The 17910-nt window shown below is 36.1% G+C and overlaps 1 protein-coding gene across 1 annotated transcript in view; it reads left to right on the plus strand.

Annotated features, from left to right (window-relative positions):
• Positions 1 to 17910, plus strand: part of RPS6KA6 (ribosomal protein S6 kinase A6) — a 167663-nt gene that overhangs the window by 26640 nt on the left and 123113 nt on the right. Inside the window, exon 2 of the mRNA XM_060002470.1 lies at positions 5159 to 5218. Coding sequence (XP_059858453.1) covers positions 5159 to 5218 — 60 coding nt within the window. The remainder of the gene's footprint in view (positions 1 to 5158; positions 5219 to 17910) is intronic.

Below are 17910 nucleotides of genomic sequence, written 5' to 3' on the forward strand. Positions count from 1 at the left end.
CTGGGTGGAATTTGGGGATCCTGGAGACTACTTGAAAGTTTATAATACTATCAAATTTGTTGTGAATACTGGTGTCCTAGGTATGTTTTGTTAATGATTTACATCACCCATACTTCTCACTTACCTTGTACCTTGTTCTTCCTTGCTTGTTTATCTCTCTACTTCTTTCTTCAGTATATCTGTCAACACCAAGTCATGAGCTTCTTGAGTTTGACACTGAGAAACAGATGTATGCTTAATAGTGTTAGCATGGCCAGATTGCAGTCTTTTTACAAAACTCTGTGCACTTATGTGTTCATTTCCCACACCACCTCCAATTCTAAGGATCTGAAGGGAAAATATTTTTTCTCAGTTTAATTTTCCATGATGAGCTGCTTTTGTCATTAGCAGTAAGAAAATGATAGTTTTGGGGTGACCTATATGATTTTCTGAGATCAGGTGAGTACTTTGACTCAGTTTAGTATTTCTATTTGTCCAGAATCTTTTAAAGTGATCTATTTAATTATTTTCTGAGAGGATGAAAATAATTTAAAAGAATTCTCCACTAGGCTCTGATATGAGAGGGTGTTCACTTGGGTTTGAGTATTTGAGTAAATTATTACTATCTTTATAATTGTTGATAAGCTTTTCAGAATCTTATGTAGGAATTTTTTTCTTCCCTATTTGGCACTTAATTGGGGAAAACAGCCTATCTGCCTGCTTTTTCAAATTATAAATTTTATTTTTGAAATAAAGATTTATCATCCCAGAGAATTCTGAAAATGTTTTTGTTTTCATGCAGGTAAAAATGACTTAATTTATAGTAAATATCACTGAATACTGAGGTCCTTTATAGGAATGAATATTCTTATGCTTCATGCTAAATTAATCATAAGATGGTATGAATTGGAAGTAACCAGTAACTGAGGTAACAGAGGAAAGCAGTATTACCTTTTTCTACAGATAGTCCTGAGAGCCATTTTGTAGTAAAATTTCAGTATTCTGAAATTTCAGTATTTCTGTCTTAATATTGGTTTGTGGACTCTCTTGCTGAATGTGCCTTTTCCTATATGCTAGTGATGATTTCATTACCGTGTTTTTTTCATTCCACATAGTCTATATGTGCTTTTGAGTTAAGATGATAAATAGTGGTGCTGTTTATTGAAATCGGGAACCCTGGGGGAAAGCAGATTTATGTGTGTGTGTGGGGGAGATCACTAATTTGTTTTTGTATTGGTTATTTTTGAGACATGTGAGATGAGCAAGTGGAAATGTCAAATAGGCAGTTCGTTATATGGATCAGGAGCTCAGAAGAGTAGTGTCTGAGTAAATGTTAGTCATGTCAGTAAATTAGCTATTTGGGGAAAGAATGAGGAGCGAGGTGAGAAGGTGAGCCAAGTCCATTTCCTGAGGATCTACAATGTTTCAAGGATACTGAAAAGAGCAAAGAAATTGGAGTAAAAGAAAATTAAAGTATGGTATCACAAAAACGCAAATAGAAGACAGTGGTTGGTCAACTGTGACATGCTACAGCAAGGTCAAGTAAGATAAGGACATAATTGGTGATGAACCATCATTTATTTGGTTCTTGTTGAGATTTTAGAAGAAAGATGCTAGCCAAGTAAATAATGCAGGGTAAATTACTATTTAATAAGTTAATTTTAAAATTTACCTACAGTAAAATTCACTCTTTTTCATGTAAGGTTCTGAGCTTGGACAAATACGTAGAGTTGTGTAACCACCACCACAATCAAGGTATAGATTAGTCCCATCATTCCCCCCCGCCACCCCCCGTGATTCCCATTGGTGCCTACCCCTGGGCCTAACCTCTGACAACTGCTAATCCATTCTCCATGCCTTATAGTTTTACCTTTTCAAGAATGTCCTATAAATGGAATCATACAGTATGTAGCCTTTTAAGGCTGTTTTTTCCCATTTACTATATAATGTATTTGAGATTCACCCATGTTGTTGAATATATCAATAGATAATTCCTTTTCATTGCTGGATAGTATTCCGCCTTCCTCTCTCCCCTTCCCCTGGAAACCAGTGATATGAATTCTTTCCCTATAGCATTTTTCAGTCTCATATACATGTAATCATACAATATTTAGCCTTTTGGGTTTGGATTCTTTGTCATCACAATGCATTTAAAATTTATCCATGTTGTTACAAGTATCAATAGTCTTTTCCTTTTTATTGAGTAGTATTCTATTCTTTCTCCACATTGAAGGACATCTGGAATGTTTCCAAAAAAGTTATGAACAAAGCTGCTATACACATTCATGTATAGAGATTTTTATGTTAACATAAGTTTCCATTTATCTCAGGTAAATATTCTCTTACTGGTTTCTGACCTCCATGATTTCTCATAAGAAGTCTGCAGTTATTTAAGTTGATGTCTATGTAATGTGTTTTTCTCTCATTACTTTCAAAACTTCTTCCTTTTTTCTTTTGATTTAGAGTAGTTTAATTCAGGTATGTCTTGAGGTGGCTTTCTTTAATTTTATACCTTTTGGGTTTCACTGAGCTTCTTAAAACTGTAAATTTATAGTTTTCACCAAATTTGGGAAATTCTCAGCCTTTTTTTTAAAAAAATAGCTTTATTGAAGCATAATTCACATATCACATAATTCACCCTTTTAAAATGGACAACCTTGTGTATACTTAGTATACAGTTCACAAATATGTACAACTATCACCACAATCAATTTTAGAACTTCTTTGTCACATCAAATAGAAAGCTTTTACTATAGTTTTAGCTATCACCCCCATCTCCCCATCCCCCAGCCCTAAGGAACCACTGATTTACCTTCTGTCTCTACAGACTTTCCTCTTAACATTTTATGTGAATTGAATTGCCATTATTTATTTAATTTTTTCTGTGATGTTAATGACATAGATTTTAGATCTTCTGATATTGTTCCACGTGTCTCTAAGACTCTGTTCATTTGCTTTTAATAATTTTCACTCTCTTCTTCATATTGGTTAATTTCTATTGATCTGTCTTCATTTATGATTTCCTCTGCCATCTCCATTCTTTTATTGAGCCCATCCAGCATTTTAAAAATATTTCATACATTGTAATTTTTAGTTTTAAAGTTATTTACATTTGATTTTTTATAATTTCTTTTTCTCTGTCTATAACTTTTAATCTTCCCATTCAAGTGTATTTATTTTCACCCAAAAGAGCATAGTTATAATAACTGCTTAAAGTCCTTGTTAGCTATTTCAACATTGGAGTTGTCCTGGAATTGATACCTGCTGATTTTGATTGTTTCAGCAGACAGTCTGTGTGGTTAGGTTCAGACTCCCAAGTTTTATCTCTCCCTTTTGGATGTTGGTTCCAATGTTAAATATGTTTTCAGAGTGTTTGGGTCAGCACCCTGCATTTGCCACTTAGTGCCTGTGCTAAGTCAGTGGTTTAGTCTGAGACTTGAGCAGTGATTGATATTGCAGTTCCATTTTCAAAGCCTGTTTTAGACTTCTTTGGTTCTATTCTACACATGTGCAGTTTGCTGTTGAGGCCAGGACTGTGTCTGTTCATACACAGAATTAGGGAATATCCTTTTCCCATTTGATCTCCTCCATGATTTCCTCTACGGATTCTCCAGTTGACATGGACCTTTTATTCGTCTTCCTCTGACCAGAAATTTGAATTTCTTGCATAGTCTTAGCCTTTCATGCTGTTACATAGCTTTGCACTGTTGGGGCTGCCTGTTGGGGTGAAGTGAAGGAGAGAGTGAAAAAAACAACAACAGGGATTACTCCCCATACTATTCTTATACGAGCCTCTTTTTCTGGTTCCTCTGACCAGAGAGAGAGGTTTTCTCATGAATGAGGCTTGCCTTGGAGCAGGAATAGCAGTCAAAAAAGGGGAAAAAAGTGGGAAAGAAAGAAAACGTAGGGTTCTCATTATGCTCACCAGCTTAAAAGTGTGTCTTTTTCTGGTCCTCTGTTTAGGAAGTGGGATTTCTCTTGGAAATTTTGTTCATACAGGTGTTCCATGACTCAGTCTCTCCTTGGTTCAAAATCAAGAGATAAAGGTGAAAAATAAACCCAAGAAACTCACCAGAGTACTAGTTACTATTCAAATTTTGATTTCCCTTCCTAATCTGCTTGCTATTATTTAGTTTTCAGAGTCCTCAGGTAGTTGCTTTTTGTGTTTTGTCCAAAGTTTTTAGTTAATAATCAGAGGAGAGATGGTCTTATTCCATCTTGGCTGTCGTCAGAAGCTCTATTTAATTTACTTTTTTCTTCTCTCTTTCTTTTTTAATATTTAAAAAATTTTCTGTGGACTCATAAATAGACAGTGGTAAAAATTATTTTTTAGACCATCTTGCTGTTGCTTAATTTTCAAACATTTTAAATCAGTGGTTGGCAGACTTTTTCTGTAAAGGGCCAAACAGTAAATATTTTAGGCTTTGCAGGCATAGGTTCTCTGTCAACTGTTCAACTCTGCTGTTGAAGTGAGAAAGCGGCCATAGATAACATGGAAACAAATGGATGTGTCTGTGTTCCAGTTAAATATTATTTATAAAAACAGTGGGCCAGATTTGGCCCATGGGCTACAGCTTGCAGACCCTTGATCTAAGTTCTCTATGCTTACTCATTCCTGAAGTATTGCTTGAAGAGTAGTATTATACACTAAGCTTTGTATTTTGAAATAATTTTGTTTCCATGGCCATTTATATTTTTCTCCTATAGTTTATTTCTTCTGTAGAGTAACTCAAATTTTAATTGAACTGATCGAAAGGAAAGGAATTCACAACAGTGCAATTATATGAAACTCTTCCCATCCTAATTTGCTTTGAATATATCCTCACAATAAATTTCCTCTGTGGTATTTTTCCTGTCTCATATATATTTGGTTTGGGACAGTCCTAGTGAATGTATACAGGTCATATGTTCAGTATATGTTCATTCACCATAGCAAAGCTCTAAACAATATGAAATGAAATACACAGCTCTGAAATTCAAGGATTTTCAAAGACAATCTGGAAATCATATTAATAATGTTCCTTTTTTAAGTACCTTCTATGTGTCCTTTGTCCTTTTGTGTTTCAGTAAGTGTGGATCTTGTTAAATTGTGAAGGGCAGTGCCTAGGGTTATATTTTTCTTAGTTACTACTCTTGTTCTATTACTCTTGAACTTCAGTTTTTGAACAATATTTTTCAGGTGAATGGTCTTAAAATGGTTGATGAGCCAATGGAAGAGGGAGAAGCAGATTCTTGCCAAGTAAGTACCCATGTTAACTTATTAAGCTACATTTTTAGACTATAAGGAAAGAGAATAATATGAAAGGAGAAAATCTATCAAAGAAATGTATTTAGGTAAGTTAATAAGCAAATTCAATTATTAATAAAACGGCAACAGTTCAAAATATAGGCCAGATTTTCTTGCCAGAAATTCTTATCCATAAAGTTTTTTTTAACAACTTTATTGGGGCATAATTTGCATGCCATGAAATTTATGCATTTTAAATGTAATGGATGAAATTTTTATTACCAGTATATGAGTAACTGGATTATTTAAATATAGAATCCACTGAATTAAATAAGACTGTCTTCAACTTTAGGGTAGAAAGGAGATCTAATGAGAAAACATTTAACTAAAAGGATAAACTGAGGTCATTTAAAATCTATTTCCTGGCTTTCAAAAAGGATTGCATGTAAATTATTTCAGAAATTTCTAACTAGTTTAAAAGACTGCTTAGCTATTAGGTCATTCTATGCAAGGCCTGCAATCCTAGTCTCTCATTTTACAAGATCTAGTTATACAGAAGAGAGTTCTTAAGATTTTAGGGAGGGTCTGACTAAAGTAGACATCCCCATCGATGTTGTTATTTTGATTATCATTTCTGTAGATATTTTCATAGAATTGTAGATTTTGTTTAAACCTGGAAGGAGCCTCAGAGATAGTATTCTATAATACCTTCATTGTATAGATAAGTCTACTGAGACCTGTAGAGGTTATTATGATTTATACTAGGCCATAAAACTAACAAGTAGCAGAATCAAGGCTTAATGACCCAGTGTGCCTCATGTTAGGCCAGTTGTGTATTGTGTAGATGCAAAGAAGTGGAAAATAAGGCAAGCACTGTTCTTTTCTTATTTAGTTGTGGATAAAATCATCCTTCATGTCTTTATTTTCCCCCTGAAACCGGTTAAAGTGAATTTTTCTCAGATAGGAACCAGCAGAGAGATTAAAATTGGGTTTGTCCAAGACTCTCCTTTGAATTGTCCTATGTAAAAATCAACTTTCTCTGCAGATACTGACGTTATAACAATAATCTCAGTTCTGATTAACAAGATGGGAGGTAAAATGTTGTCATTTTAGCTTTTGTAATTTACATAATAACTTTTATGTTAATTTTGAATGTAATTAAATGTAAACTTCTATCAAAATCATCTAGAGCTTTATCTGCAGATCATATGCGCTAAGGCATAGTAATATTTATGTTGTTAGTTTATGAACAATAGAGTGTAAGGAAATACAAAGGCAATGGGGAAGTGTGCATTTCAGTATTAATAAATTAACAGAGAAATACCATGCCCCACAACACAGGAGGGAAAAAAATGTGTGTGTGTATGTATGTATGTGTACATGTGTAGCCAATGTAAACACATAGACATATACATAGGGTTATTGCTAAATATTTACCTTTCTAAATTTAATTAAAAAAATGATGGTACAAAAGAACTTATTTACAAAACAGAGTCACAGATGTAGAAAACAAACTTATGGTTACCAAAGGGGAAGGGGGGAGGGATAAATTGGGAGATTGTGATTGACATATACACACTACTATATATAAAATAGATAACTAATAAGAACCTACTGTATAGCACAGGGAACTCTACTCGATACTCTGTAATGACCTATATGGGAAAAGAATCTAAAAAGTAGTCGATGTATGTATATGTATAACTGATTCACTTTGCTGTACAGCAGAAACTAACACAGCATTGTAAATCAACTATATTCCAATAAAAATTAATCTTAAAAAATGAGCCAAGAAGTACAGTTTTAATGGAAAGACAGTAAAAATATAGTGCTCGATGTTAATGTGATTTACATTAGGCAGTCAACTTCAATGGCTAGAAAGGGGAATCTAAAGTTTTGCAGAATAAGGAACCTAGAATCACTTCCAAGGATTTGATTTAATTTGTGGCCTGAGTTATTGGTCCTTAAAACATTATGTATTTCTGCTGTGTGAGAGTTCAAATATTCATTTTGTGTCAGTTAAATGATCTGGGTGATAAGAAACACTAACCATATAAATTTTATTTTATTTTAAAATTATTTTGCCTTGCCTCACCTGGCTCCTGAGTCTAGCCCATAACTGATCACAGGGCCATGGGAATACTTGGTGCTGCGTGGATTGGATTTGACCAAAATCCTGGGTAGAGAACAGGGGAAAAGTGGGTTCCCAAAGGAAATTCTGGGAGCTGTTTTACCAGATGAGTGATGCTCCCTACTCTCTCTGAGGGAGGCAGGACAGAGAGAGCACTGGATTGAGAGGAGGCCTGGGTTCCCATTCTGGTTCTGCTGTGGACTCACTGTGTGACCTTGAGCAAGTTACTTATTAACTTCTCTGGGCCTGGCTGTAAAATGAGGGGATGAGGTGGGATGCTCTCTAAGGGACCTTCCAGCATCAACAAGCTTACCACTCGGGGGCCTTTCCCATCTGTTTAGTCCATCTGTTTTCTTGTGCCTCTAGATTCTAGTAGTAAGAATCTTTAGAAAACCCAGTGGGTTTTTTGTAGGGAAAGTTTTGGAGAGTAGGGCTAAGTTTGGGAACTGTAGCAGGGCTAGAGAGGTTTAATTTTCCACATGAAAGACTGGGTTCATGGGAGAATTTGGGGCCTGAGCATATGTCCAGGGGCTACTAAGATTTAGGGCTTGTCTGCCACTGGGGTTAAACCTCACCCTGTGCCAGGTGTCAGGGCTTAGTATGTGGCCAGAGTTGGGGTCATTGTGAGTGTTGGGTTTTTTTTTTTTTAATTTTCGAATTTTACTTTATTCTTTTATACAGCAGGTCCTTATTACTCATCAATTTTATACACATCAGTGTATACGTGTCAATCCCAATCGCCCAATTCATAACACACCCACACCCAAACCCTGCCGCTTTCCCCCCCTTTGGTGTCCATATGTTTGTTCTCTACATCTGTGTCTCAATTTCTGCCCTGCAAACTGGTTCATCTGTACCATTTTTCTAGGTTCCACATATATGTGTTAATATACGATATTTGTTTTTCTCTTTCTGACTTACTTCACTCTGTATAACAGTCTTTAGATCCATCCAATTCTCAACAAATCACCCGATTTCGTTCCTTTTTATGGCTGTGTAATATTCCATTGTATATATGTACCACATCTTCTTTATCCATTCATCTGTCGATGTGCATTTAGGTTGCTTCCATGACCTGGCTATTGTAAATAGTGCTGCAATGAACATTGGGGTGCATGTGTATTTTGAATTATGGTTCTATCTGGGTATATGCCCAGTACTGGGATTGCTGGGTAATATGGTAATTCTATTTTTAGTTTTTTAAGGAACCTCCATACTGTTCTCCACAGTGGCTGTATCAATTTACATTCCCACCAACAGTGCAAGAGGGTTCCCTTTTCTCCACACCCTCTCCAGCATTTACTGTTTGTAGATTTTGATGATGGCCATTCTGACCAGTGTGAGGTGATACCTTATTGTAGTTTTGATTTGCATTTCTCTAATAATTAGTGATGTTGAGCAGCTTTTCATGTGCTTCCTGGCCATCTGTATCTCTTCTTTGGAAAAATATCTATTTAGGTCTTCTGCCCAGTTTTGGATTAGGTTTTTGTTTTTTTAATATTGAGCTGCATGAGCTGTTTATATATTTTGGATATTAATCTTTTGTCCGTTCATTTGTTTGCAAATATTTTCTCCCATTCTGAGGGTTCTCTTTTCATCTTATTGTTTCCTTTTCTGTGCAAAAGCTTTGAAGTTCTATTAGGTCCCATTTGTTTATTTTTGTTTTTACTTTCATTACTGTAGGAGGTGGGTCAAAAAAGATCTTGCTGTGATTTATGTCAGAGAGAGTTCTTCCTATGTTTTCCTCTAAGAGTTTTATAGTGTCTGTTCTTACATTTAGGTCTCTAATCCATTTTGAGTTTATTTTTGTGTATGGTGTTAGGGATTGTTCTAATTTCATTCTTTTACATGTAGCTGTCCAGTTTTCCCAGCACCACTTATTGAAGAGACTGTCTTTTCTCCATTGTATATCCTTGGCACCTTTGTCATAGATTAGTTGACCATAGGTGCGTGGGTTTATCTCTGGGCTCTCTATCTTTTTCCATTGATCTATGTTTCTGTTTTTGTGCCAGTACCATATTGTCTTGATTACTGTAGCTTTGTAGTATAGTCTGAAGTCAGGGAGTCTGACTCCTCCAGCTCCGTTTTTTTCCCTCAAGACTGTTTTGGCTATTCGGAGTCTTCTGTGTCTCCATACAAATTTTAAGATTTTTTTGTCCTAGTTCCATAAAAAATGCCATTGGTAATTTGATAGGGATTGCATTGAATCTGTAGATTGCTTTGGGTAGTATAGTCATTTTCAAAATATTGATTCTTCCAATCCAAGAACATGGTATATCTCTCCATCTGTTGCTATCATCTTTCATTTCTTTCATCAGTGTCTTATAGTTTTCTGCATACAGGTCTTTTGTCTCCCTAGGTAGGTTTATTCCAAGGTAGTTTATTATTTTTGTTGCTATGGTAAATAGGAGTGTTTCCTTAATTTCTCTTTCAGATTTTTCATCATTAATGTATAGGAATGCAAGAAATTTCTGTGCATTAATTTTGTATCCTGCAACTTTACCAAATTAATTGATTACCTCTAGTAGTTTTCTGGTGGCATCTTTAGGATTCTCTATACATAGTATCATGTCATGTGCAAACAGTGACAGTTTTACTTCTTCTTTTCCAATTTGTGTTCCTTTCATTTCTTTTTCTTCTCTCATTGCCATGGCTAGGAATTCCAAAACTATGTTGAATAATAGTGGTGAGAGTGGACATCCTTGTCTTGTTCCTAATCTAAGAGGAAATGATTTCAGTTTTTCACCATTGAGAATGATGTTTGCTGTGGGTTTGTTGTATATTGCATTTATTATGTTGAATTAGGTTCACTCTATGCCACTTTCTGGAGAGTTTTTATCATAAATGCGTGTTGAATTTTGTCAAAAGCTTTTTCTGCATCTATTGAGATGATCATATGGTTTTTGTTCTTCAATTTGTTAATATGGTTTATCACACTGATTGATTTACATATATTGAAGAATCCTTGCATCCCTGGGATGAATCCCACTTGATCATGGTGTATGATCCTTTAATGTGTTGTTGGAATCTGTCTGCTAGTATTTTGTTGAGGATTTTTGCATCTATATTCATCAGTGATATTGGTCTGTAATTTTCTTTTTTTGTAGTATCTTTGTCTGGTTTTGTTATCAGTGTGATGGTGACCTCATAGAATGAGTATGGGAGTGTTCCTTACTCTGCAATGTTTTGGAAGAGTTTGAGAAGGATGGGTGTTAGCTCTTGTCTAAATGTTTGATAGAATTCACCTGTGAAGCCATCTGGTCCTGGACTTTTGTTTGTTGGAAGATTTTTAATCACCGTTTCAGTTTCATTACTTGTGATTGGTCTGTTCCTACTTTCTATTTCTTCCTGGTTCAGTCTTGGAAGGCTACACCTTTCTAAGAATTTGTCTATTTCTTCCAGGTTGTCCATTTTATTGGCATAGAGTTGCTTATAGTAGTCTCTTAGGATGCTTTGTATTTCTGCGGTGTCTGTTGTAACTTCTTTCTCATTTCAAATTTTATTGATTTGAGTCCTCTCCCTCTTTTTCTTGATGAGTCTGGCTAATGGTTTATCAATTTGGTTTATCTTCTCAAAGAACAAGCTTTTAGGTTTATTGATCTTTGCTATTGTTTTCTTTGTTTCCATTTCATTTATCTCTGCTCTGATCTCTATGATTTCTTTCTTTCTGCTAACTTTGGGTTTTGTTTGTTCTTCTTTCTCTAGTTCTCTTAGGTGTAAGGTTAGACTGAGATTTTTCTTGTTTCTTGAGGTAGGCTTGTATAGTGATAAACTTCCCTCTTAGAACTGCTTTTGCTGCATCCCATAGGTTTGGGATCGTCGTGTTTTCATCGTCATTTGTCTCTAGGTATCTTTTGATTTCCTCTTTGATTTCTTCAGTGATCTCTTGGTTATTTAGTAACGTATTGTTTAACCTCCATATGTTTGTGTTTGTTATGTCTTTTTTCTCTGTAATTGATTTCTAATCTCATGGCGTTGTGGTCAGAAAAGATGCTTGATATGATTTCAATTTTCTTAACTTTACTGAGGCTTGATTTGTGACCCAAGATGTGATCTATCCTGGAGAATGTTCTGTGCGCACTTGAGAAGAAAATGTAACCTGCTGTTTTTGGATGGTATGTCCTATAGATATCAATTAAATCTATCTCGTCTATTGTGTCATTTAAAGCTTCTGTTTCCATATTTATTTTCATTTTGGATGATCTGTCCATTGGTGTAAGGGAGGTGTTAAAGTCCCCCGCTATTATTATGTTACTGTCGATATCCCCTTTTATAGCTGTTTGCAGTTGCCTTATGTATTGTGGTGCTGCTGTGTTGGGTGCATATATATTTATAATTGTTACATCCTCTTCTTGAATTGATCCCTTGATCATTATGTAGTGTCCTTCCTTGTCTCTTGTAACATTCTTTATTTGAAAGTCTATTTTATCTGATATGAGTATTGTTACTCCAGCTTTCTTTTGATTTCCATCTGCATGGAATATCTTTTTCCATCCCCTCCCTTTTAGTCTGTATGTGTCCCTATGTCTGAAGTGGGTCTCTTGTAGACAGCATATAGATGGTTATTGTTTTTCTATCCATTAAGCCAGCCTGTGTCTTTTGGTTGGAGCATTTAATCCATTCATGTTTAATGTAATTATTGATATGTATGTTCCTATGACAGTTTTCTTGTTTGTTGTGGGTTTGTTTTTGTAGGTCCTTTTCTTCTCTCGTGTTTCCCACTTAGAGAAGTTCCTTTAGCATTTGTTGTAGAGCTGGTTTGGTGGTGCTGAATTCTCTTAGCTTTTGCTTGTGTGTAAAGCTTTTGATTTCTCCATCGAATCTGAATGAGATCCTTGCCAGGTAGAGTAATGTTGGTTGTAGGTTCTTCCCTTTCATCACTTTAAGTATATCATGTCACTCTCCTCTTGCTTGTACAGTTTGTGCTGAGAAATCAGCTGCTAACATTATGGGACTTACCTTGTGTGAGTTTTGTTGTTTTTCCCTTGCTGCTTTCCATAAGTTTTCTTTGTCTTTAATATTTGCCAATTTAATTACTATGTGTCTCGGTGTGTTTCTCCTTGGGCTCCTATTGTATGGGACTCTGCATTTCCTGGACTTTGGTGGCTATTTGCTTTCCCATGTTAGGGAAGTTTTTGACTATAATCTCTTCAAATATTTTCTCGGGTCCTTTCTCTCTCTCTTCTCCTTCTGGGACCACTATAATGCGAATGTTGTTGTGGTTAATTTTGTCGCAGAGGTCTCTTAGGCTGTCTTCATTTCTTTTCATTCTTTTCTCTTTATTCTGTTCCACAGCAGTGAATTCCACCATTCTGTCTTCCAGGTCACTTATCTGTTCTTCTGTCTCAGTAATTGTTCTATTGCTTCCTTCTAGTGTAGTTTTCATTTCAGTTATTGTATTGTTCATCTCTGTTTGTTTGTTCTTTAATTCTTCTAGGTCTTTGTTAAACATTTCTTGCATCTTCTCAATCTTTGCCTCCATTGTTTTTCCGAGGTCCTGGATCATCTTCACTATCATTATTCTGAATTCATTTTCTGGAAGGTTGCCTATCTCCACTTCATTTAGTTGTTTTTCTGGAGTTTTATCTTATTCCTTCATCTGGTACCTAGCCCTCTGCCTTTTCATCTTGTCTACCTTTATGTGAATGTGGTTTTTCTTCCACAGGCTGCAGGATTGTAGTTCTTCTTGTTTCTGCTGTCTGCCCTCTGGTGGATGAGGCTATCTAAGAGGCTTGTGCAAGTTTCCTGATGGGAGGGACTGGTGGTGGGTAGAGCTGACTGTTGCTCTCCTGGGCAGAGCTCAGTAAACCTTGAATCTACTTGACTGCTGATGAGTGGGTCTGGGTTCCCTCCCTGTTGGTTGTTTGGCCTGAGGCAACCCAACACTGGAGCCTACCTGGGCTCTTTGGTGGGGCTAATGGCTGACTCTGGGAGGACTCACACCAAGGAATATTTCCCAGAGCTTCTGCTGCCAGTGTCCTTGTCCCCACGGTGAGCCACAGCCATCCCCCACCTCTGCAGGAGACCCTCCAACACTAGCAGTTTGGTGTGTTTCAGTGTCCCCTGGGGTCACTGCTCCTTCCCCTGGGTCCCGATGCGCACACTACTTTCTGTGTGCCTTCCAAGAGCGGAGTCTCTGTTTCCCCCAGTCCTGTTGAAGTCCTGCAATCAAATCCCAGTAGCCTTCAAAGTCTGATTCTCTAGGAATTCCTCCTCCTGTTGCTGGACCTCCAGGTTGGGAAGCCTGACATGGGGCTCAGATCCTTCAGTCCAGTGGGTGGACTTTTGTGGTATAAGTGTTCTCCAGTCTGTGAGTCACCAACCCACCAGTTATGGGATTTGATTTTACTGTGATTGCACCCCTCCTACCATCTCATTCTGGCTTCTCCTTTGTTTTTGGATGTGGGGTATCTTTTTTGGTGAGTTCCAGTGTTTTCGTTTTGATGATTGTCCAGCAGCTAGTTGTGATTCTGGTGTTCTCAGAAGACGGAGTGAGAGCACGTTCTTTTACTCCCCCATCTTGGTTTCTAATCCTAAGTGTTTCTCAACCACATAAATTTATCTTCCCCCTTTTTAATATTTTCATATATAGGATTTGTTTTTATTTATTTATTTATTTTTTGTTGTGGTTGTCTATTCCAATGTGATGCTGGCAGCTGTGTGTTTTTTTGTGGGTGGCTTTGTTTTTTTTTTATTTTTTTACATAATGGTCGATTGTAGAGACTGCTGTATGATGCATAGATTCTTTGAAACAGTATTCTTTAAATTTGAAGTTTACCTATTGCCTATGCTGGCCTGATGCTGCTTTGTGATTGAGTGTTTTAGATAACCAGTCTGCTCCATTGAAATTATTGTCACTTTAGACTTTCATGGCCATTTGATTTCCTCAATTAAAACAAGCAAAATTAAATAAAATGCTTCCCACACTCCATATATATAGCATATGATTGGCAAAGCTGAATTATAGTTAATACAATTTTAATGTCTAGATTTGTTATGAGGAATTTGTCCATCTCCCTGAGGGCTGAAGACAGCCTTCACATTTGGTAAGCATTCAGTAATAGGTCACTGATAAAACATACCTGATATCATATTTCACCATTTGGTCCCATAATTCTCCAAACACTCTCCAGGTTAGAAAAAATACATTATGATTTTTCATTAGTAGATGACTGAAATGAGTTAATTTTTTACATTGTCAAAATAAGCATAGGTATCATATTTGGTAGATTATGACCCATTTATATTTAATTTTGTGTGTGTGTGTGTGTGTGTTGCAAAGAGTGGCTATATCTTTTTTTTAACAACTTTATTGAAGTATAATTGCTTTACAATGTTGTATTAGTTTCTGCTTTATAACAAACTGAATCAGCTGTACATATATCCCCATGTCTCCTCCCTCTTGCGTCTTCCTCCCACCCTCCCTATCCCAGCCTTCTAGGTGGTCAGAAAGCACTGAGCTGATCTCCCTGTGCTATGTAGCTGCTTCCCACTAGCTATCTTGTTTACATTTGATAGTATATATATACACATGTCCATGACACTCTCTCACTTCGTTTCAGCTTACCCTTCCACCTCCCCATGTCCTCAATTACATTCACTACATCTGTGTCTTTATTCCTGTCTGGACTCTAAGTTTTTCAGAACCATTTATTTTCTTTTTTAGATTCCATATATATGTGTAAACATAAGGTATTTGTTTTTCTCTTTCTGACTTCACTCTTCATGACAGACTCTAGGTCCATCCACCTCACTACAAATAACTCAATTTCATTTCTCTTTTCGGCTGAGTAATATTCTATTGTATATATGTTCCACATCTTCTTAATTCAGTCATCTGTTGATGGACACTTAGGTTGCTAACATGTCCTGGCTATTGTAAATAGAGCTGCAATGAACACTGTGATACATGACATTTTTTGAATTATGATTTTCTCAGGGTATATGCTCAGTAGTGGGATTGCTGGGTCGTATGGTAGTTCTATTTTTAGTTTTTTAAGGAACTTCCATACTGTTCTCCATAGTGGCTGTATCAATTTACATTCCCATCAACAGTGCAAGATGGTTCCCTTTTCTCCACATCCTCTCCAACATTTATTATTTGTAGAGCTTTTGATGATGGACATCTGACTGGTGTGAGGTGATACCTCATTGTAGTTTTGATTTGCATTTCTCTACTGATTAGTGATGTTGAGCATCCATTCATGTGTTTGTTGACAATCTGTATATGTTCTTTGGAGAAATGTCTATTTAGGTCTTCAATCAATTTTTGGATTGGGTTGTTTGTTTTCTTGATATTGAGCTACATGTGCTGCTTGTAAATTTTTGAGATTACTAATTTGTCTGTTGCTTCATTTGCCAATATTTTCTCCCATTCTGAGGGTTGACTTTTTGTCTTGTTTATGTTTTCCTTTACTGTGCAAAAGCTTTTAAGTTTCATTAAGTACCATTTGTTTACTTTTGTTTTTATTTCCATTTCTCTAGGAGTTGGGTCAAAAAGGATCTTGCTGTGATTTATGTCAGAGAGTGTTCTGCCTATGTTTTCCTCTAAGAGTTTTATAGTGTCTGGTCTTACATTTAGGTCTTTAATACATTTTGAGTTTATTTTTGTGTATGGTGGTAGGGAGTGTTCTAATTTCATTCTTTTATATGTAACTGTCCAGTTTTCCCAGCACCACTTATTGAAGAGGCTGTCTATTCTTCATTGGATATTCTTGCCCCCTTTTTCAAAAATAAGGTTACCATATGTGACGGGGTTTATCTCTGGGCTTTCTATCCTGTTCCATTGATCTATATTTCTGTTTTTGTGCCAGTACCATACTGTCTTGATTACTGTAGCTTTGTAATATAGTCTAAAGTCTGGGAGCCTGATTCCTCCAGCTCCGTTTTTCTTTCTCAAGATTGCTTTCACTATTTCGGGTTTTTTGTGTTTGCATACAAATTGTGGATTTTTTTGTTCTACTTCTGTGAAAAATGCCATTGGTAGTTTGATAGGGAGTACATTGAATCTGTAGATTGCTTTGGGTAGTACAGTCATTTCCACAATATTGATTCTCCTAATCCAAGAACGTGGTATATCTCTCCATCTGTTTGTGTCATCTTTAAGTTGTTTCATCATTGTCCTATAGTTTTCTAAATAGAGGTCTCTTGTCTCCTTACGTAGGTTTATTCCTAGCTATTTTATTCTTTTTGTTGCAATGGTAAATGGGAGTGTTTCCTTAATTTCCTTTCAGGTTTTTCATCATGAATGTATAGGAATGCAAGAGATTTCTGTGCATTAATTTTGTATCCTGCTACTTTACCAAATTCATTGATTAGGCCTAGTAGATTTCTGGAGCACCTTTAGGATTCTCTATGTATAGTATCATGTCATCTTCAAACAGTGACAGTTTTTCTTCTGCTTTTCCGATTTGGATTCCTTTTATTTCTTTTCCTTGTCTGATCACTGTGGCTAAAACTTCCAAAACTATGTTAATTAATAGTGGTGAGAGTGGACAACCTTGTCTTTTTCCTGATCTTAGAAGAAACAGTTTCAGTTTTTGACCATTGAGAATGATGTTGGCTGTGGGTTTGTCATATATGGCCTTTATTATGTTGAGGTAAGTTCCCTCTATGCCTACTTTCTGTGGGGTTCTTATCATAAATGGGTGTTGAATTTTGTCCAAAGCTTTTTTTCCATCTATTGAGATGGTCATATGGTTTTTCTCCTTGAATTAGTTAATATGTTGTATCACATTGATTGATTTGAATATGTTGTAGAATCCTTGCACTCCTGGGATACACCCCACTTGATCATGGTGTATGATCCTCTTAATGTGCTGGGGATTCTGTTTGCTAGTATTTTGCTGAGGATTTTTGCATCTATGTTCATCAGTGTTATTGGCCTTTAGTTTTCTTTCTTTGTGACATCTTTTTCTGGTTTTGTTATCACGGTGATGGTGGCCTCCTAGAATGAGTTTGGGAGTGTTTCTCCCTCTGGTATATTTTGGAAGATTTTGAGAAGGATAGGTTTTAGCTGTTCTCTAAATGTTTGATAGAATTTTCTTGTGAAGCCATCTGGTCCTGGGATTTTGTTTCTTGGAAGGTTTTTAATCACAGTCCCAATTTCAGTGCTTGTGATTGGTCTGTTCATATTTTCTATTTCTTCCTGGTTCAGTAGAAGGTTGTGGTTTTTAAAAATTTGTCCATTTCTTCCAGGTTGTCCATTTTATTTGCATAGAGTTGCTTGTAGTAATCTCTCATGATCCTTTGTATTTGTGCCATGGCAGTTGTTACTTCTCGTTTTTTATTTCTAATTGTATTGATTTGAGTCTTCTCCCTTTTTTTCTTGATGAGTCTGGATAATGGTTTATCAATTTTGTTTATCTTCTCAAAGAACCAGCATTTAGTTTTATTAATCTTTGCTATTGTTTCCTTCATTTCTTTTTCATTTATTTCTGATGTGATCTTTATGATTTCTTTCCTTCTGCTAACTTTGGGTTTTTTTTTTTCTCCTTTCTCTAGTTGCTTTAGGTGTAATGTTTGGTTGTTTATTTGAAATGTTTCCTGTTTCTTGAGGTAGGATTGTATTGCT

The sequence above is a fragment of the Delphinus delphis genome, chromosome X (genome assembly GCF_949987515.2).
Source record: "Delphinus delphis chromosome X, mDelDel1.2, whole genome shotgun sequence".
Classification (NCBI taxonomy): domain Eukaryota; kingdom Metazoa; phylum Chordata; class Mammalia; order Artiodactyla; family Delphinidae; genus Delphinus; species Delphinus delphis.